This window comes from Chenopodium album, chromosome 22 (genome assembly GCF_948465745.1).
Source record: "Chenopodium album chromosome 22, dcCheAlbu1.1, whole genome shotgun sequence".
Taxonomy (NCBI): domain Eukaryota; kingdom Viridiplantae; phylum Streptophyta; class Magnoliopsida; order Caryophyllales; family Amaranthaceae; genus Chenopodium; species Chenopodium album.
In genome coordinates, this window is record NC_137855.1 from 4062334 (window position 1) to 4083194 (window position 20861).

The 20861-nt window shown below is 35.9% G+C and overlaps 4 protein-coding genes across 4 annotated transcripts; 2 read left to right on the forward strand and 2 right to left on the reverse strand.

Annotated features, from left to right (window-relative positions):
- Positions 1–829: 829 nt before the first annotated feature.
- LOC145604722 (psbP domain-containing protein 1, chloroplastic-like) lies at positions 830–3346 on the forward strand. Its single transcript, XM_081660646.1, has 3 exons — positions 830–1043; positions 1949–2383; positions 2950–3346. The coding sequence occupies exons 1-3, from the start codon at positions 879–881 to the stop codon at positions 3169–3171; spliced, it is 822 nt and encodes a 273-aa protein (XP_081516772.1). The 5' UTR covers positions 830–878; the 3' UTR covers positions 3172–3346.
- A 134-nt stretch (positions 3347–3480) lies between these two features.
- LOC145604721 (AP-3 complex subunit mu-like) lies at positions 3481–7643 on the reverse strand. The gene is made up of 8 exons (XM_081660645.1): positions 7434–7643; positions 7173–7275; positions 6959–7069; positions 5706–5795; positions 4944–5191; positions 4494–4703; positions 4187–4394; positions 3481–4031 (listed from the first exon to the last, which is right to left on the reverse strand). Exons 1-8 carry the CDS (start codon positions 7466–7468, stop codon positions 3786–3788), a joined length of 1251 nt encoding a protein of 416 aa, XP_081516771.1. The 5' UTR covers positions 7469–7643; the 3' UTR covers positions 3481–3785.
- An 899-nt stretch (positions 7644–8542) lies between these two features.
- Positions 8543–14055, reverse strand: LOC145605201 (Golgi apparatus membrane protein-like protein ECHIDNA). The gene is made up of 6 exons (XM_081661239.1): positions 13806–14055; positions 12971–13027; positions 12638–12841; positions 12443–12502; positions 11964–12090; positions 8543–8868 (listed from the first exon to the last, which is right to left on the reverse strand). Exons 1-6 carry the CDS (start codon positions 13818–13820, stop codon positions 8780–8782), a joined length of 552 nt encoding a protein of 183 aa, XP_081517365.1. The 5' UTR covers positions 13821–14055; the 3' UTR covers positions 8543–8779.
- Positions 14056–14933: 878 nt separating this feature from the next.
- LOC145604696 (chloroplast stem-loop binding protein of 41 kDa b, chloroplastic-like) lies at positions 14934–18881 on the forward strand. Its single transcript, XM_081660611.1, has 10 exons — positions 14934–15115; positions 15674–15808; positions 16159–16245; positions 16370–16460; positions 16545–16599; positions 16728–16788; positions 16930–17151; positions 17515–17631; positions 17728–17817; positions 18500–18881. The coding sequence occupies exons 1-10, from the start codon at positions 15014–15016 to the stop codon at positions 18674–18676; spliced, it is 1137 nt and encodes a 378-aa protein (XP_081516737.1). The 5' UTR covers positions 14934–15013; the 3' UTR covers positions 18677–18881.
- Positions 18882–20861: the final 1980 nt, after the last annotated feature.

Genomic DNA, 20861 nt, shown 5'->3' on the forward strand with positions numbered 1-20861 from the left:
TTTTAAGTCGGATTTAGGTTTACAACTAAAAATATGCTTCAATGGAAAGACTTAAATCAACTCAACCTTATTATCTAATCCATGGATCCACCCCGTGATAGCTAACCACATTGTAGCCTTGTTTTCTTCTCTACAAAAAATGGATTACTTCAAGTTCCCTATTTAGATTTCGTGCCATTAGGCAATATTGATAGACAATATGCATTTCCTCCATTACAAGACTAGTAAAATATCTTGATTGTATACATAATTTAATAGTATCCTCATTCGCATAGCTAAATCTATTATAGGTTATTGTGTCTCAACTCAACTCTGAATATAAAGAATTGAAGAAGCACACACATTAGTCTACCTATATAATCCCTAATTTGTGTCAAAATATATGATTTCTAAGTAAGCCACTCGCATTTGTTGGACTAGGCGTCCCCTTAGCAACTTAATTAAAGTTCAAGGCAACTTTTTCGGTCATTCCATAGGTTGAGCCTCTCACTTAACAAAATTGGCCCAACGATGAGCAATAGCCCTTGCACATACATCATCTTTGAAATTTGGCACCACCCGACATGAGCATTAACTAATTGGCTTGCCATTTTTAACCAATTTACAAAGTTTTTTCAATTGTTAATGAGCTTGTTGTTTGCTACCATGAGTTACATGACTCAACACGACATACAGGTTGGGTTGGGTTGTGTACCGGTGTATAAAAGAACAACTCGAACCCAATACGAGACGATTTTTCATTGGTTCATTCCCGACACGGCCGGGTTAAACCCGAGGCCCCTCCGGCTTAATTACTTTGTACTTTAATCTATAATAATCCGTAGTAGTCTCTTGAAACAACACAAAGTAGGAAAGAGAGTCCTAAGTAGATAACGAAGATGGCGTCCATCATCATCTCCAAATCACTTCCGCCACCTTCTCTCTCCTCAAGTTTTCTACCCGCCAACACAAACACTTCCAGTCCTAAAATGGGGTCCTTTGATTTCCCACATTTATCTCCTCAATTGAAGTCTTCTTTCAGGACTTTTTGCAAAGCTCAAAATGTAAGCTTTTTTGCGATCTCCTTATCTTCTTTTTCTTATTTTCTGATTGTGAATTTTTAGTTAATGGGTTGTATTTTTACTTACAATTATACTTAGCAATACTTATATTTGTTATTAAGTGCTTTAATTTCTGTTTATTTGTGGCCTTATGGGGTTTCTTGCACATTATGAACTGCATTTGGTGTCATTGGTGATAATTATGATTTGCTAAATGGGCATAAGAACAAGCAACCCATTACACTAACTAGTATAGGAATTACACATAAATCATCAATTGACCATCAAATTAGGTACAATTTGAAATTTTGATTAAAATGGACTTCCCATTTCCCAACATCATAGGATTATGCCCAAGAGGTTATAGGAACAATTATATGCATTCATTAACCTTTGTGCTTCATAACAGTACCAGAATCGGACACCCGTATCCGAGTTCAGCATTACAAATTCAGGAGAAGGGGAGAAATGTTGGACTACACAGATGCAGTTTAGTTACTGAGAGCACCTAATTTTTAAATAATTTGATCAAATGCCCTGCTTAAAATAGGGAGAAAGACCTTGAGATGGCAGTATATATTGGTTACTTGGCTTCTTTCTAGATTTTGGAGATTGTGTTGTGTATTCTATAGCTTTAATCATGTTGTAATCAAGATATACTTTGAATTTCAGGCAAATTCATCTGTCTACAGACATCGCCGTAAAGAATTGAATTTTGAATGTACTAATATAGATGTACTTTAGGATGCTTTGATCAGCTTTCTTGTATTGAACTTTTGAATCATACATTCATACATCTAGAGGTTCATTGCTTTAGCTTCTCCAATGATTCTCATTTCTTTCATTAGTAACACTTGCATTATTACTGCAATGGGCTTCTCACAGGACATTTTCTACCATATAATCAGACTCCAACTTTTGCCGTCTCAAGAAGGAATGCAATGGTGGGGCTTTTCTCTGGATGCATTGCTACACAAATTATAACCAATGACCGTGCACAAGCTCTACAATCTGTTGGTTTCAGGGAGTATATAGATTTTTTCGACGGTTATTCCCTAAACTACCCTAAGAATTGGATTCAAGTGAAAGGTGCTGGGGCAGATATTTTCTTCAGGGATCCTTTTGTTCTCGACGAAAATCTTTTTGTGGATATATCTTCACCCTCATCATCTAAGTACAAGAGTGTTGAGGATTTGGGTCCACCAGAAGAAGCTGGGAAGAACATGTTGAAACAATATCTAACAGAGTTCATGTCTACCAGACTTGGTGTTCGACGTGAATCAAATGTTCTCTCCACATCTTCTAGAGTTGCTGATGATGGGAGGCTCTATTATCAAATTGAAGTAAGGACCTTACTTATCTGAAATGTTATAGACTGTTATAGTTTCATAGTTTGTTCTGATCATGTGTCTGGCTCACTTTGGCCTTGACAACTAAACATTAGATGTTTATTAGAGCATAAAAAAATAAGAGTGCTGGAATTTTAGGTTCAGAGATTTAGGATTAGTAATAATATTGGCTTTCCTAGCATACTATATCCACTCAGATCCAGCAGAGACGGAAATATGATGTGTGAACTGAATTGGACTTTTGGCTCTAGGTCGTTGGCATTCTTGGCAGGTAGCTAAATAAGCTGAGCATGGCATTATGGTTCTGCCTTGCTTTTGATTGCTAGTGTGTTGAGCTTGTAATTGATACTTAATAATGTGATGGTGTCTCCATTCTTGAAACTCTAGCTCGCAGGACAATCCGTGTTCTTTCTAAATATAATGGCATGTCTCACTTTCAGTCTTTCAGAAATAGTAGTATTGTTGTCATATTGTAGCAACTGAGTTTTTATGAATTTTGATAACTCGCTTGCTTATTTTGTATTGTAATTCCTTCTGACATGCTTTCATGCCGTAAACAGGTGAACATTAAGTCATATGCCAACAACAATGAGTTGGCTGTGATGCCCCAGGAACGTGTGGTTAGGAAGGAATGGGATCGAAGGTACCTTTCAGTTCTCGGGGTGGAAAACAACAGGCTGTATGAGTTGCGGTTACAAGTACCCGAAGATGTATTCCGAGATGAGGAAAACGACCTTCGTCAAGTAATGGATTCCTTCAGAGTGAACAAGATTACTGCTTAATTTATTATGAGTGGAAGTCATTTTTTCTCTCAATTTTTACTCAAAATTCAGTTCAACAAAGCAAGTTTTGTGATTCCAACTCCATCCATTGTCCTCCATTTCCACTCTCAATGAGCTGTATCATTTTGAATTACATTATTACAATGTTAAGCAGCTCTTCTGTAATGATCATGAATGCTATTAGTTGTATTTGCTTGTCTATTTTAGCAGTCACTTCTACATTTTATAAAACAGTATTATGGGTAGAGAAAGCAAATCACGTAAAAGGATTTGATTAGCCTCCATTGCTATCGGAATTACAGTGGTAATAAAAGGATAAAAGAGCCCAGAACTTGAACTTTTGTGAATTTTTAATTCCTTTTGAAGTCTACACACATGATACAAGTATCTCATATAATAAATAAACAAATCAGCTACTCTAACATACACCAAAAGCTCTAAAGATGGCTCACACAAATTGACAAACTGATATCATGCAATTCCTAGCACCAAGGTGTAATGAATGATTGAGATACGAGGAAACACTCTGTTTTCTGCAAAGCTTCAAAACGGCAGATGTTCTTTGTACAGTTGTTTCCCAAGGTCTCAGGGCACATATCCAGAAGCTTTTAACTTTATGACCTCACTTGATACTCCCCTGCTCGAGTTAGAGCTTTGAAACCCTTGTATGGCCGATTTGCTACATTTGACACATCAAGTTTATCTATTTTCAGGCCGGAAAGAGCAATACCCATGATGCGAAACGCTGCAACAAAAGTTGGGAATACATGAAGCTTTTCAAAGCCTGCTTCAAGCATTAACGTTCCTGTCAAAGAAGGGGCTTTGTCCTTTGGTATTCCGCCAATAGACCAAGAGCAGACCTGGATTTGTGTACAATGTAAGTTCATGGATCAGTCAAATCTGACACCTCACCCCCCAGAAGAAGAAAAAGAAAAAACGAAACAATCATTCATTCAAAGCTAATTAAGGAATGGTAATCTTTGCACCGATTGCTGGAATCATATAAAAATGTTACCTTGTTAGCAAGGATGTCCACTGTTCCATGATTTGCTGTCAGATCTGAAGATACAACACAGGAGGGCAGTTGAAACTTCACTGTTATAGAATCGATTGTCTTTCCAGGATCATGCCGTACTCCAACCATAACACTAACACGGCATGCACCAGAATCTGAAGTGAATTGTGGTTTGACATATATCGGGGTACTCTTCAACTTTTTAACCCTGTAAATAGAAGAGAAGATAAAAATATAGTAAAAGCTCAAGGAATAAGGAAGCCAAAGCATGTAATAATTGGAAGTGTATGTGAGTGTATCTACTCACCTGTAACTCATAAGCTTAAATTGTCCATCAGGTGGCACGAAAGACAAGATTTGATGTGACTCCCATGGTCGAAACCGGACACAAGGATGGAACCTCACATCATTTAAGATGCTGGGATTTGCAAATGATAATGTTAAGTCAGGGACACCTGAAAGATGGCAAGTGACTTGAACTTCACCATAAACCTCACACTTTACTAAAACGCCATCCCTGAGCAACATCAGCAAAGAAGATGTAGTTAAGCAAAGTACTTTATAAATGTTAAGCTGTATCTAGCTGACATCTAATTAGCACAAAACAAATTACCAGAAACTAATGCTTTGGCATTGATAATAGACGAGATGTAAGAACTAAGAAGATCATCAAATAGAGAACATCTAAGCCTCAATACACTACAAGTAATAAATATTCCAGGACAAAGTGGAAGCAGAGTCAAATAACAATGCCAACCTATTTATGATTGCATCCATTTCTTCAACAAGGTCAACATACACTTCATTGCTTGAATGCTTAAGTTCTGTTGTCCTCCATGGCACACATGATGCTGTTGCACCTGGGAGCGTGCTGCTAACATTGGAACTATTACCAGTCACAACACTCAATACTTTGCTAATAATGTTTGGTGGGGCAATCATCTCTCTCAGGATGTTAGGCTCTGTTGTCAGAGGAAAGCCATTATCGATCATCTCATCAAGAAGCTGCAAGACAACTTGAGTCACTTTGAATTCTTGTTAGAAGCAAACCCCAAAGACAGCCTTGTACATATGAATAACACATATTACGGACTGAAGTAATAAATTGAAAAACAACCTTATATTCAAAGAGGTGGTTCATGACAACTAGCCACAATGGAGCAAGTATATACATATAGCAGAGGTGATTTACTATATGCCAGGACAAGACAAAATCACATATCAGCACTGTGCTACTATCAGAATTGTATCTTCAATCTTCATTTCATTTGAAACATAAACTCGAGGGTCTAACTTTCAACTATTGGGTGATAGGATCAGGAGAAGCATTAAGAAAACGTCAAATACTGTCTACTAAACTCAGAAATATCTAAAGCAAACATACACTAAATATCTCAGGATGTTAGGCTCTGTTGTCAGAGAAATGGTCTAATTTTACTTTAGAAAATCCTGTAATAAGAGCACTTAAGGAAGAGCAGGGGGTAACGAAAGAAATAGATTACAGATAACTTATAATTACCTCATACACAATAACAAAGTTGTCCTTGATTATGTCTTCATTCATTCCTCCAAGATAGTCTGAAAGTACATCAGCTGCTCTGCAAAGAAACTAAAGGTGGAACAGTTAAAGTTCATCTGCAATGTTATTCATATTATAAGATGTAAAAAAGTACTAAACCCAGGGTGCATGATTTAAATGTGAACAATTTGATGAGATCCAGCATTGCACAGAGGACTGCCTATAGTCTGCATAATTTGCCAAAATTTCCATGTCTGGCCACTAAAATTATTCCTTTATTTGGATAAAGCAAATTATCAACACACTAGAGGTAATTGATAACTTAGAATCCCTCTCATCCCCTTTCCCACCAAATCCTCACTACCAAATACACTATAAAGTAATTCATCCACCCACAAACAATGTACATACTTATTTGTGACCCACAATATTGTGAATCACCATTATTAGGACTTATTTAGCGGGATTGAGGGAGTGTGTAAATAGGTCTATATGCCTCTTTCTTGCTACTTTAGCGCATTCCTTATTAAATAAGTAGATAGCCATCTCCAACCAAGGGCATATATGCAGAATCACATAAGGGTTTAATGAGGCCACCCCTAAAACAAGCACAACATTAAGGTTGGCAGGTCTAGGATAATTATATTAACTCTGAAGTGCATATTCAGATATGCAAAGTAGTATCAATCAGACATGTAACCACAATAGCACATACGAGCAAAACATAAGATATACACCATCTGTCAAAGATTGTGCTAACACCACCAGCACACCAAGCTACCCTAAAACCGAGCACATCATTATGTTTGGAAGAAACTTGGACAATGATATAAACTATAAAGTGCAACAGTTCCTGTGCCTAGACGACAGAAGTGTTAACCAAACCTAAGTTGCAAGTTTAGCTTGCAGAAGCTTTAATTAGTAAGGAGTAACTGTTATCATATGCTAGAGCTAAAACTAGCAATGCAGTTTCTACTTCTCTTTTAACAATTGCAAAGGTTAAGCAAAACATTAATTGTGATTACCCTCCTACAAAAGGGTTAACGGGGCTTCGAGGAGATGAACATCCCTTCTTCATCATTTGATAGATTTCCTTTTTACAAAACCTTGACATTGAGTGTCAATTCCACTTCTACTAAAGGCAACCAGTTAACCAATTACTTACACACATTACCCCACCAAAGCTCAGGCCATTCTTTTGAAGTCAAACAAAGACAACAGAAATAATTCCAGCAATAAGCAAATAATCTAACCTCAATTGCCATTAAAGGCGGCATTTCAACTTGAGAACAAGCTAAAAATATGATCCCATCACGTACAATGTGGAAAATGTAATGTGTTGGTGAAGCAATCACTGATGGAAGCTATCACAAAATTCAAGTAATCAACATTATGATTATTTTGGGTTGTATTAATTTGACATGAATCATACAGAAATCATAGCAGATGAAACACAAATTAGGGTACCTTGGAAGAGGAATCACCTTGAGAATTGGCTTGATCCCAAAACCAATCACAAATAGACCGATCAACTCGGTGGCCGGTCAGCTGTTTTTCCAGCACAACCTCCCTAAATTCACAAGCACAAAAAAAATATTAACATGGGATTTTCATATGGGTATTAATGAAATCATTAATATTGAAAAAACCCAATTGAAATTAGTATGAAAGATTGAAATTTGTTGAAGGAATTGGGGAATCTGGAATTGTAAAGTTTAAGAATTTTACCCAGAATCTGATAAGATGAATATGCATTGTAGCATGTTTGTGTCTCTTTCTCAGATTTTCTCTCTCCTGGAGATTTTGATGAGGTTCAATGGTTGATTTAGATGTTAAAGCTTCGACCTTTTGCGTTGAGAAATTTAATATGAGTAGAATTTTAGATGTTGAACTTCGTTTGCGAAGATTTTGCTGTCACTGGTGAGAAAGTTGAAGGGACAAGGGACTGAGGGAGGAAGAATTACACTCCGTAAGAAAGGAGAAAAACTATATACTGTAGAAGGATATAAAAACAAAAATTAAAAAATTACAAGGTAAAATGGTAATGTATCAATGTGAAGTTTTTTTTTTTTTTGGGAAGGGTTAAGAAAAAAAAGGAGGACTACAAATGTAAAATTACATTGTCATAGATGGTCATAAATTCGTCAAAGTCTTAGGGTGTAACCAAAACTTGAAATCGAATCTCATCTATATCATTGTCTTTTGTAACTCTCTTACATAAGAACACGCAAATAATGATAAATTAGCTTATCTTTAAATACACAGGTTGATCAACTTATAGATTAATATATTGACTTGTCCTAATATTTGTAAGGTTAGAGCTTTGATGGGTTTTGATTTTCAATCGATTTGCAATTTACAACCCTATAAGTTACTCTTTAAGATATGGTATGGTGGATGCCTACATGTTGCAAGACCTCCAAGAAGACGATGATTGATGTTTATATTAAGCTTTGCTCTCCTCATGTGATATTTATTAAAACCATATGACTTTGTAAGGTATTTTTTAAGGTACTTTGCACTTTGTAAGGTACTTTGCACGTTGTAGTAGATTAGTAGGAATTTAGCCATTACAAAAGGATACACAAAAAACCATATGTACACCAAAAGTTATGCTATATTTTGAGATTATTGGCAGACTTGATACTTGAAAGTCACTTTCTTCATGCTTGGCGAGCTTCTAAATAATGGCTACGTAAAACAAAATTGCAGGAGGATATTAGGTCTATTAGACAAGCCGACACAGGCAACAAAGACGGGAACTAGTTCTGATATGAATGTGGCATAAGGTCATTGGGGTGTGGGGGGGGGGGGGGGGGGATTAGCCATCTTTCAGAGAATAGGAAAAAGGATTCAAGTATTCTTTACGCTCTAATTTAGTTGTTTATACAAAATCATTATGAATTCACGAAATTCGAGCTGCATCTTTACAGAAAATAGACACCAAAAATGAATTCAGTCAAGACTAAGTTGATCAGCAGCTGGCCCCGACAGATTCTTCCAAGTATTCAGCTTCGAATATCTTCTACAGTTTGACATGTATGCATAAATCACACGTACATCAATTTCCTGCTTCACACAACACTGAAGGCTGATTGTATAGTGGATGTAAACTGAGATGTTAGTGTCTGGGTGGCAAATTGTTGGAATTGCTTCTTGGCATCTGCACAGAAGACAGAAAATCTCTCAGTGCACCAATCGAATTTTATAATAAGGAAATCCAGACAGAGGGTTGAATCTTGAGGATAATACTAAAGAAATGATGGCATGGCCATGAAAAATTCAAACAACAAAGTTTAGAACTGGAATGTATGATCTTTTTGTATCAACCAGATTATTATCCATATCCAACTTCACAAGGTTGTTCTTGAGGACTCGCAATATAATCACACCATTAAAAAAACAGAACATAGTTCCACATGCTTTCCCAGAAATAGTCCATTATTTCCTAGATAAAAGCTAGTGCAGTTAGTTCAATCATGCAATGAAGACCAACAATCTATCGCCAAACCACTCAAACCCTTAAATACAATCATCTACATGGTTGCAATGTGAAGGAAGCTTGAAAGATAAGATCTGCATATTGTAAACCCAGGCAGTAATAGTGTGCCACCAAAACTTCTAATTACTTGCTAAATGATAGTAGCACATAAACCTATCAACACACCACGCCTTTCTATACAGGTCAAAGTAGAAACGATAAGTTGATCTCTGAGATAGCATTTCTAATTATCTCCCTACCTTAAAAGTGGGGTTTGGAGGGAGAGTGAAGGGGGAAGGGGAGGGGGTTTATTAGGGAGTGAGATAGAATGTATATCAATCTCAAATACTAATCTGTATTTTCTCTAGTTCAATTTATGCTTGTTGAAAAATTCCTCAATCCCCTACTTTGCTGAAAGCAGCAGAGACAGAGAAAAGAAACTGACACTAACACACTAGGTGCTGTGTACTTCCCCCGGGATCCAAATCCAGAGGATGTTTCCAAGGCTGGAGCGCTATAACCTAACAATACAACCTCCTCTACACATTGAGACAGAGATCCCCACCCCTAATCTGATAGTTCTTAAAATACTGAATAAATTATACAGGACTTGAATCACACAACTATCCTTCAATACCTGCAGTCATTATCTGTGCACATATCGGAGCAATACCTCAATGTGTGAAAAAAAGATGTACGGAAACCAAATTTGAAGGCTATAATACACGAAATCGGAGCAATTTAGGAGGTGTCGAGACCCGACGTGAAATTCTATGGGATGCATCCCGGGTCATATAATGTTGTTTCAACCCATATACGACCATTAGTTGGCTACATAAAGGCCCCGTGGAAGCTTGCTTATAGGCAATACAAGAGGCGTGTACGAAATCGGGTTAATTGGATGCTTAAAGGCAAATTGGATGGTTCCACCCACCCAATTGGACTCCCGGAGGGTATTAGGGTCTATAGGAAGCTTCTCGATAAATTTTGTTTCCAGGTAAAAAAAAAAAGTCATAAATTTGCAAAATTGAAGGCTACAATCCACGTTTTTTGGACAATTTCGGAGGTTTTGGGACTCGGTGTCGAAAAGTCTCAAGATAGTAGGGGATACATCCCGGGGTCATATAATGTTGTTTGGTACCATATATGATCATTATATGTTGTCATGAATGTCCGTAGTAGCATCTGAGTTTATGAAATCGATGCAAGTTGTAAATGGGTAAATTGACAGTTTAAAGGCATATTGAATGGTTTTACCGACCCAAATGGACTCCTATGGTGTATTAGGGTCCATGGTAAGCATCTCGGTAATTTTTGTTTTTGGGACTAAAAAAATGAAAAATTGTCCATTAAAGGCTATAATACACAATTTTGGGTCAATTTTTGACATTTTTTCAAAAAATGAACTGAATGCGTGGGGTGAGTCCTGGGGTCATATAAGGTGGTTATGGCCAATCTTAATCTTATTACTGCTTATGCTGGATATTCCTAGAGTACTTAGTGAAACTTGAGCCCCAGGCTCTGCTCCAAGAGCAAGGCATACCATGACCTAGCATATGAAGCATGTGTCTAAGCTTGTTAAGCAAAGCCAAATAAAGGCATCTTAATATATGACAACAAGGGGTGTGCAAAGGCGCTAAGGTCGTAAGGTATGAATAAAATGGTTCAAGGCACCAAGTAAGTCTCCGAGGGGAGGGCTAGGAAGCACCTCGATGCCTAACTTTACTCTCCGAAGGCAAAATTTGAAGTTAATAAAGTTAATAATACAGGGTGTCAAAAATTCAAGATGCATCATGGGGTCATATAATGTTGTTAAGAATCATATGCAACCACTAGTCGGTCACATAAAGGCCCATGATGACCTTGAGTTTATGAAGAAAGGTGTGTACGTAACCGGCTTTATTGATACTTTAAAGGCAAAGTTGATGATAACAACCACTCAAATGATCTCCAAGGGGTCTTGTGGGGTATGTGGAAGCACTTTTTCCTCTTCTTTTTTAGGCCAAGAAAAAGTCGAAAATGGTACAAAACCTAAGGTTATAATCCATGCTTCTAAGAAGAGTTTAGGAAGTATTTCCAAATTTGAAGTGGATGTAGGAAGTGTCCCTCGTCATAAGAGTTAATTAGAACCATAACATATCACTATGTGTTCCGAAAATGAGTTTTGTCACATTATATGGCTATTTCGGATTTATGATGTAGAGGTAGTCAAGGGTTACCAAATCCAAACTCACCTATTATCATTGTTGATGCATGCATAAGTATTGCCTCGACATTAACCTCAACTCTAGTCTAATCCACCAAAACATTATCATTTGTAAGCAACATACTAATGATTCTGAGTTTCTCATCTTGGATAGGTCTTGTTAGTTCATCCAATATTGTTGCAAAGAGGAAATGATTCAATTCCAACCCTTGTTGCAATCCAATCATACTACAGAAGTCTTTTGTCACCCCGCCACAAGTTTTTACTTGTGTTTTATAAACACAAGCATGTAAACAATGTCCCTCATCACCAACTAAACAACCCTTTCATCCCACAATACCCCAGGACCCCACAAGACCCCCTAGAGCTCCCACAGTGTCAAATACCCGTTCCCTTATTTTCCCAAGCTTATCCTAAATTTTGGATTTTCCACCTATTTTTCCCCTTTCCTACCCTAACTTATATACTTAGAACTTTCCTCAGATTAAGCAACCAAAAAAGGGACACCACACAAAACTATCTTTTAATTTAGTTCAGATAATCAACAATGATGCACACAGATTTTACTCACCTTTGCGGCATTTAGTAAAGCCAACAATGTTTGCAATGCTGAGAGACAAACACACTGCTACAACAAGGAGATAATCTGCTTGAAACCGTATCAGAGAAAATATTCCGAGAATGATCCAGGCAGCAGCCTACAAAGAAGGAAAAATCAACAAACCTGGACTTAGATAGTGCAGTCATCTTATCCACTGAACTAGCTAGAAGCTATCGCTTTGGGTCGAAGCAAGCAAAATACCAAAATCGGCATCCCAAATAATATAAGATAGACATGTTTGGAACCGTTGTATAATTCATTAAGTCCTTAACAAAGTTATTTTAGGAAGCAACTGTACCAATTCAGGAACATGATGTAATTTTAAGAGAGTACCTCGTAACTTTCAATTTGTATTTGTAATGGCTCAAAAAAATAGATAGATATTTATTTGCAAGAAGGGACTACAATATTTTTACAGAAAATAAAGTGAAATGAGGAACTTCACTCACTGTGAGATAAAGGCTCCACCAAAACAGCCACGAGTCCTTCTTGTTCATGCGAGCCAATGACTGTACAGCACAAAAAGATGAATTTATAAAGAGAAACTTAGAAAGGCACGCCATTCAGCTAAGCAAAAGATGGTCAAGCAATACTCAACATGCAATGACTATTAGAATAATTCTAGTGCAATAATGAGTACTTACCTCAGGATCAAGAGATTCAAATTTCCAGATACTTTCTCCCAAATCATTAATTTCATTCCACCACCTCAAACCAACCAAAATGCGACCACTTACATTCTTGACAACCCAAAAATCAAGAGCAGCGAGGAGGACAGTAACCACAAAGATAATCACGAAGTTATCGAAGAAAAGTGCAGAGAGAATGTAAAATGCCAAAGCTGCACCCTGCATAACAAAACACCCATGTTATTACAGTGTTGCCACATATACATAGTTTTTTTTAAAAAAAATCCTCCAGTACTAAGAGTCTATGACCAAGCGTGCCATCAACCATTGGCTCTTATAACAACATACCTTGAAAAATACATGAAAGAAGCATGTCTTTGGGTTTGAATAGTTTTCAGTAGGAGCCTGCAAATTAGGAGTAGAATCATATTAATCATAGAAATGATGGTATTCCAGGTTTTATGTTATATAACAAAGGAAACAATAAGCTTTGTCACTCAAAAGTCAAATCTGTCTACTTGTATCAAACCAGCAAACTCGGGCAGTCAATTGAAAAATTGCAAATTTCTAATCCAAAATGAAGTGTCATGTTTCCAAATCCATGACAAAACATCGAAAACCTAACACCGAATGAGAGACAGTTCTTTATAATACTTCCCTCAAGTAAGGCCCCTAAAACCATTGCAACAATGTTTGCAAGCAGACAATCCGATTTGCCTAACTTGCTCTAAATATCTAGGCAATTCAAGTCAATGATCACGGTCAATAACAGACAATACAACAAGATTACAGCATCAGAACAAATTAATTAGCAACAAATTCCTTCCCTAAAAAACAATAGTTTGCAGATCAACAAAATTTCTTAATACTTCCAACTACATTGACCAAACTTCTAACATTATCTTCTCAGAAAATGTTCATGCTACAATTACTACAAAATCATAATCGTAATACACAGATTTAGCGCAAAATTCAAGACGAACAACATAACTAACAACACTAAGATCAAGATCAGCAACAAATAAAGCTTAATAATCAAACCAAATTCAGTGTCAGATCTAAGTAATGAACAACCACAATCATAATCAAAATCAAAATCAATCAGCAATTGAATTCATCAAATTAACCCTAGAATTTCTAACAAACGCAAATCAAATTCAATCTTCAGATAAAGAGAGATTACTTGGACCGGATCCATGGAGAAAAGCTAGACAAATGAAAGATTTGGCGTTGAAAATTGCGAAATTGTAAGAAATGGCTTCGTATTTGAAATATCGAGGGAAGTAAAAGCGAGTTGTGTTGCTTCTTTCTCCTTCTTCCACCTCGTTCCTCCTTGTATTTTCTCTCTCTTGTTTTTGTTTGTTTGTGTTTGTTACAGAAAACAGACGTTTCAATGGTTTTTACCCGAGCCCGACCCGCTATGCGAGGAGGAAGATTAGTTTGGGCTTGTGATGTATGGGCTGAATTTCTGGGGTGACTCAAATTATTTCCAAAAGTCTATAACAGTTGAATCTCATACAAAGAAAATGAAGAAATTTTTTATTTTTTTGGACGTAGAAAATGAAGAAATTAAGCACCTTTTTATTTAATTTTTTACGTAGTACTAATTTCAAATATAATAAGTTCAGATATGCTTAAATTAGTTTTTTTTTTTTTTTTTTTTTTTTTTGACAGAATGTTTAAATTCGTAAAAAATATAGTTCAAGCAAAATAATACGATAAAGTTAGGTTCAAATATAAATAAGTCAAATATAACAAAGTTTGAATTGAAATGAATTTTATTCTTTCTTAATTATAATTGCGTTTTAAGCTCTATTATTATTTTTCCTACAATATGAAGTTCTTAATGTGGAAGTGGAGGAGAGTCCGCATTTCTGAAGTTTTGAAATATAGAGTTATGATATTTATGTTGTTGGATCCACTTAACATTCTTTTCTTAGGAATTAGTTCGTTACACTTTTCAATTACGTTTGTCTCAATTTAATTGTTACACTTCTTTTTTTGGGAACGATTCACTAACCTCATACATAGAGCTATTTCAATAGAGTAATGATTAAATTAAGACAGAGAGAGTACTTAATTTAATTGTTACTCCGTATACATTAGTGGTCCGAGCCAAAAAAAATAGAGACCGATGTAACAAGGGGAGGGAAATTAAAGGGTGTGGATGTTATAAACCGAAGTGTGGGGATGAGATAGGGTCATAGTCTTATCCTAACTATAAGTGACTGGCGAGAAAATGGGAGGGAGAAACCAATTGAAAGAAAGAACACCACAAACTACAAAGATGATATTGATGATTAATATTATTAAGGCCAAACTTAGCCCACTAAGAAGTAGCCCTTCATTATTCAGCCATTGCCAAACACCCATAAACTACTCAGAGAAACAATGGCTAGTAGATTGGTAGTGGTTCAACCAAACCAAGCAGCTTTCTTTCATTCTTCTCTCTCCTCTGACTTCAATGGCTGTAGACTCGCCCACTCTGTTCAGGTATTTTATTTAGCTCAAGGTTCATTAGTTAATTAGCCCTTTTATTAGAATTGCTGTTACAGCTTTGGCCATTGATAACTCTTTATGCGGAATTAACAGTCACATAAACTATTTTAAGTTTTGGTCATACGCATATGAATATATTATTATTTTAGTTATAAACGAGAATTTGAAATAATGTGACAACTAAAAATGAACGAAAAGAGTATTTAAAGACGTAAGTCCATTGATCGAGTATTTGAGTTATTAGTGGAAAAGATTTATTCATGCCCATTTACAATTGACATCATTCATATCAAAATGAAATGTTAGTGGTGTTGTTATGCCAATTTACAATGCTTGCAGTGCTTTTGCTGATATTTAGGTTGTTGGTTACTGTAATTCAATGTCTTATGAATTAAATTACAATTGTGAATAATAAATTCTATATACATGTAATCCTGAAGTAATATTCAAATTAAATGAGCCTAATTGGAATAGTGGAGTTTAACTACAATTGTGCTAAGCTTTTCGGCATCTTTTTTGTTACAAATTGACTTACTTGGTATATTGTTGCAGTTCAAGAGAAATGTGGTGCAGCCAAAAGGAGCATTACATGTTACAGCATCAAGTACCAAGAAAATCCTTATCATGGGAGGCACCCGTTTCATCGGTATTTTCTTGTCAAGACTCCTTGTTAAGGAGGGACATCAGGTATTCATGTTGAATCCGAATCATTCATCACACTATTTGTGCTCTATTCAATTTACGGGTTTATATTAGCACTATGGCGCAACACATTCTAAGGATCAGTTGAAATAAGTGGCATACTTGATATGTAAAATGTGACAACAAACGGACTTAGGATCTGTTCTGATTTACTGAGCTTAGCTGAAGTTATTAGAGCTGAGCTAAACTGAACTAGATTGAACTTATTAGAGCTGAACTGAACTGAACTGTTCTATTTTTATGTGTGATGGCCCTGTGCCCCTGATGGGCGTGCATATTCTGTACCGTCTTGATTGGCTAAATTACAGTAAGTTTGCTGTTATGCCTTATTCTAGGTGACACTTTTCACAAGAGGAAAAGCACCAATTGCCCAACAATTGCCTGGTGAATCAGAAGCTGATTTTGCTGATTTTTCATCCAAGGTATTCTGACAAATACAAATTACAAAATGAATATGATTTCATCAACTTTACAACAGTAGTTCTCTAGCTCTTTTCTTAACCATTATGGTTATTGTAATCAGTAATCACATTACCTGATTCACAGATCCAACACTTGAAAGGTGATAGACAGGATTTTGACTTTGTTAAAAGCAGCCTAGCTGCAGAAGGCTACGATGTTGTTTACGACATAAATGGTAACTTGTATATGTATGTCCTGATTACACACTTCACTGTTTGATGCATACTTGGATATTTACATATGTAGTGTCTTATTACAGGAAGAGAGGCAGTTGAGGTAGAACCGATATTGGATGCACTTCCAAAATTAGAGCAGTAAGCCTAGCCTTCTAAACTGTGTTTCTTCAGGAGTCAGGCAGATAGATTCATACAGTCAAGGATAAGTCTGTCTTTGACAATTTAATTTCAGAAAGTGACTTACAATCGATTCTTGTACTTACCAGATACATTTACTGCTCCTCGGCTGGTGTTTATCTCAAATCAGACCTCTTGCCACACTGTGAGGTAATCCAATGACTACAATTACAGAGTTGCATATGTGATGTGCAAATGCACAGTGTCTGACAGTGTGGTGCTAGAAGTTTAAACAGTTTGCAGCATTTTAATCTTATATATTTTGACATTACTGGTAACAATATATTTCAGGCAGATGCTGTTGATCCTAAGAGTAGGCACAAGGGAAAGCTTGACACAGAGAGCTTGCTTCAGACAAGGGGTGTAAACTGGACTGCTTTAAGGCCTGTGTACATATATGGTCCATTGAACTATAACCCAGTCGAAGAATGGTTCTTCCATCGCCTCAAGGCTGGCCGCCCAATTCCTATCCCTGGTTCAGGAATTCAAATTACCAGTCTTGGTCATGTTAAGGTTAGCAACAACTCCCTGTTATGTGCTTTTAAATCATTGTACCACCAGAAAGTAGTGCACTAGTATTGCTCACAATCAAACTATAGCCGCCTTTTTATGCTGTTTATCAGTGCTATCAGGTATAAGCAATCAGAAAATTGCACTTCATAGATAAAGAATATGCCTTGTTCACTTCAACTTATATTAGTCAGAGTTTTAAAAATCAAAATCAGGAAAGATCAATTTTGTTAGAAATAATCAGTTTTATCTGTAAAAATCAGTTGAAGATAACAAGGTCTATAGACTATCTAGCTGTATAGATTATGTGCTTGCATGAAGGCAAGATTTACAACTGAAAGAGTAACAAAAGGGGAATTGTACTAGGACTTGGCAGATGCATTCGTAAACGTTCTAGGAAATGAAGCAGCAAGTGGACAAGTCTTCAATATTACTGGAGAGAAGTATGTAACCTTTGATGGACTAGCAAGGGCATGTGCAAAGGTAATGTTGCTGAAGTTTGAATTTGTGGAAGTTAAAACAAACCCCTAACTGTTAATAATCTAATCAATTTTCTTGATTATTTCGTTCGATTTTCAGGCTGGTGGATTTCCAGAACCTGAGATTATCCACTATAACCCCAAGGAGTATGATTTTGGTAAAAAGAAGCCTTTCCCATTCCGTGACCAGGTATCACTTGATTATGCTTGATTTTAGTCATTTCTTCATCTTCATTTTCCATGTGTTAAGAGGAAACATTATCAGAATAAGATGTTAAATGTGTATTGCAAAAAAAAAAAAAAAAAAAAAAAAAAAACAATTGATAACTAGGAATAAAAAAGTTCCATTGCACTATAACACTAGGAAGTCTTGCCAATCTGTGCCATATATGATATGAATGGATGATACGAAGTATTAAGTTTGGGGATCATATCCAGAAAGGAACCTCTCTCATTCTGTTTACGACTTCCTGAATTTCTGAATGCAATGCTATGCCCACGGCTGCCTTAAGTATTGTAACAGCATAATAGTCCAACGAGTATCTAGGCCTTACTGTCAAGATTTTCCTAGAAGAATTGTGGCATAGATGCTTGAAGGGCCTTAAACTTGCACTTATAATAAGTATTGTAACAGCATAATAGTCCAACGAGTATCTAGGCCTTACTGTCAAGGTTTCCTAGAAGAATTATGGCATAGATGCTTGAAGGCCTTGAACTTGCACTTATAATCAGTTTTTTCTTGCAACACGCTGACTACTTAAATCATCATAGTTCTATCCCTGCTATTTTTTTTTCCAATTCCAAACATCTCATTTAGCTGATTCCTCTAAACTGATATAGTCCTAATTCGTAAATTTGTTTCTTAAATGCAGCATTTCTTTGCATCAATAGAAAAGGCAAAGAAGGAACTTGGTTGGACACCAAAGTTCGACTTAGTCGAAGGCCTCACAGACTCATACAACCTTGACTTTGGAAAGGGAACATTCAGGAAAGCAGCTGATTTTGAAACAGATGACATTATCTTGGGCAAGACCCTTGCTACTGTCTAAAACAGTTTTCTGCTATGATCAACAATATTTTGTTGTAACCTACAGAGTACATTTTTTCGCGCTCTTCAAAATTTGATTATAATCTGAGATTAGTGTGGCTGGGTAATGAATGATGCAAATATATTACATGTAATTATCATGTAATTAGTCATGTCTCAGACTTGTTTAATTAGCCCTCCAAAATCAAAATTGTGTTTTCTCTCAATCATGATGCACGGCTTTTGCACTGAAATCTGTGATGGGCTATCCACTGGGCTTGATAAAAAAAAAAAGTTGAAGCCCAAATTCATAAGGCTTTTGGAAGCTGGCTTGATCCATACAAATAATTTCATTAATAGTTGTTGGCCCAACTAGTCAACTAATAGCACACAAATTTGAGGAATGTTAGGGTCTGTTCTCATTAACTGAACTCAGCTGAACTGAACTAAACTGAACTCAGCTGAACTGAACTGAACTGAACTGAACTCAACTGAACTGAACTGAACTGAACTGAATATTTTATAAGAGAAGGAAATTAGGAGCTGAACTGAACTGAACTGAACTGAATTGAGCTGAACTGAACTGAACTGAACTGAACAGACCCTTAATCTACAGAAAATAATAATGCCATTGATTGAATCCATCCAATTTTAAAATTACTTCATCCATTCAATTTAATCACCTCATAATTTTAAGAAGGTTGTAATTTAATGTGTGGCTATTTTATACTGTTAAGAAGGTTATTATAAAATTAATATGTGGCTATTTTATGTTAAAACACGATTTAAAATCACACATGTTAGCTATTATCATTCACATACTTTACCGACTAAATCTAAAAACTATCATCCCGTCTTTATTATTTTTAAATAGCCAACATCCAATAATATAAAAACATTACCATAACACGAAACCTCGAATTTTATGCATGGTGGTAGTAACCTAAGTCAAATATTTAACAACTAAACGTCGGTGGCTTATTCATATTTTTGTACCAAAAAACTAAATAATTAAAAAAACATTATCTTAAAAAGTTTATTTGAATAATCATCTTATCCAAATTTTAGTCATACTTATACTAGAATTATCCTTAATTTCTTTACTTGTGGAGTATTATTCTAATCCAAAAATTAAATTTAATTATAATCCACCAACTAACAACTAACACCAACTACTAGAATTAGTCTAAGATCAGTTAAGGAAAGCGAAACGCCGTGACGTATGGCGAGGTTAACGTTGTTTATGGAGGTTTGAATTTGCCATGTGGGTTGAAGTTAGGCTTTCAAATGGTGACATTTGGCAGATTTGCAGAAGCCACATACTCAAATAAGTTGCCACGTATGTATATTTGGTGGGTCCCATAAAATTGTCGGCTGGGACCCGTTAATTTTAAATGACGGTAAAGTAATATGGATGTGACACGTACAGGTGTATGCTTACGCGGAGGCATGAGGTATGTTAGTTGTAGGGCCTAATCTAGCTTCAAAAATAAGGCATATGGAATTAAACTGTGAGTCTTTTGTTTTTGATAGGTAATTGACTAAATTAGTACCTTTTGTTTTTTAAAATCAATTAAGGACATGTTCAGATTGGACCTGGACTGAGGGTCTATTCACATTTACTTAATTTCAGTTCAGTTAGTTCAGTTCAGCTCCATTCAGTTCAGTTCAGCTCTTAATTTTCCTCTCTCATAAAATATTAATTTCAGCTCAATTCAGTTCAGTTCAGTTCAGCTCCAATCAGTTCAGTTCAGCTCCAATCAGTTCAGTTCAATTCAGCTCCAATCAGTTCAGTTCAGCTCAGTTTAGTAAATGTGAACAGGCCCTGAACTAAACTAATTAGAGTTGAATTGAATTGAACTGAACTGAAATGAATTGTTATGAGAGAAGGAAATTAAAAACTGAATTGAACTGATTTGAGCTAAATTAAAATGAATTGAACTGAACTGCAATTAAGCTGAAAAGAACAGACCCTTAGGAAACTGAAGTGAATTGAACCAATACTAGTATAATAAAATTGATATTGAAATAATGTATTGTAAATTTGTAATTAATCCAATAATTTGAACTCGCCTTTTTTAAGTTATTTTTTTTAGTATTAAACTTATTTACCGTTTCTAGCACAAAAGACAACGATAAGAATGTGTGATCCAGATAAGAATAGGAAATAAAATTAATGTTTGAAATAATTAAGTACCAAATTTACT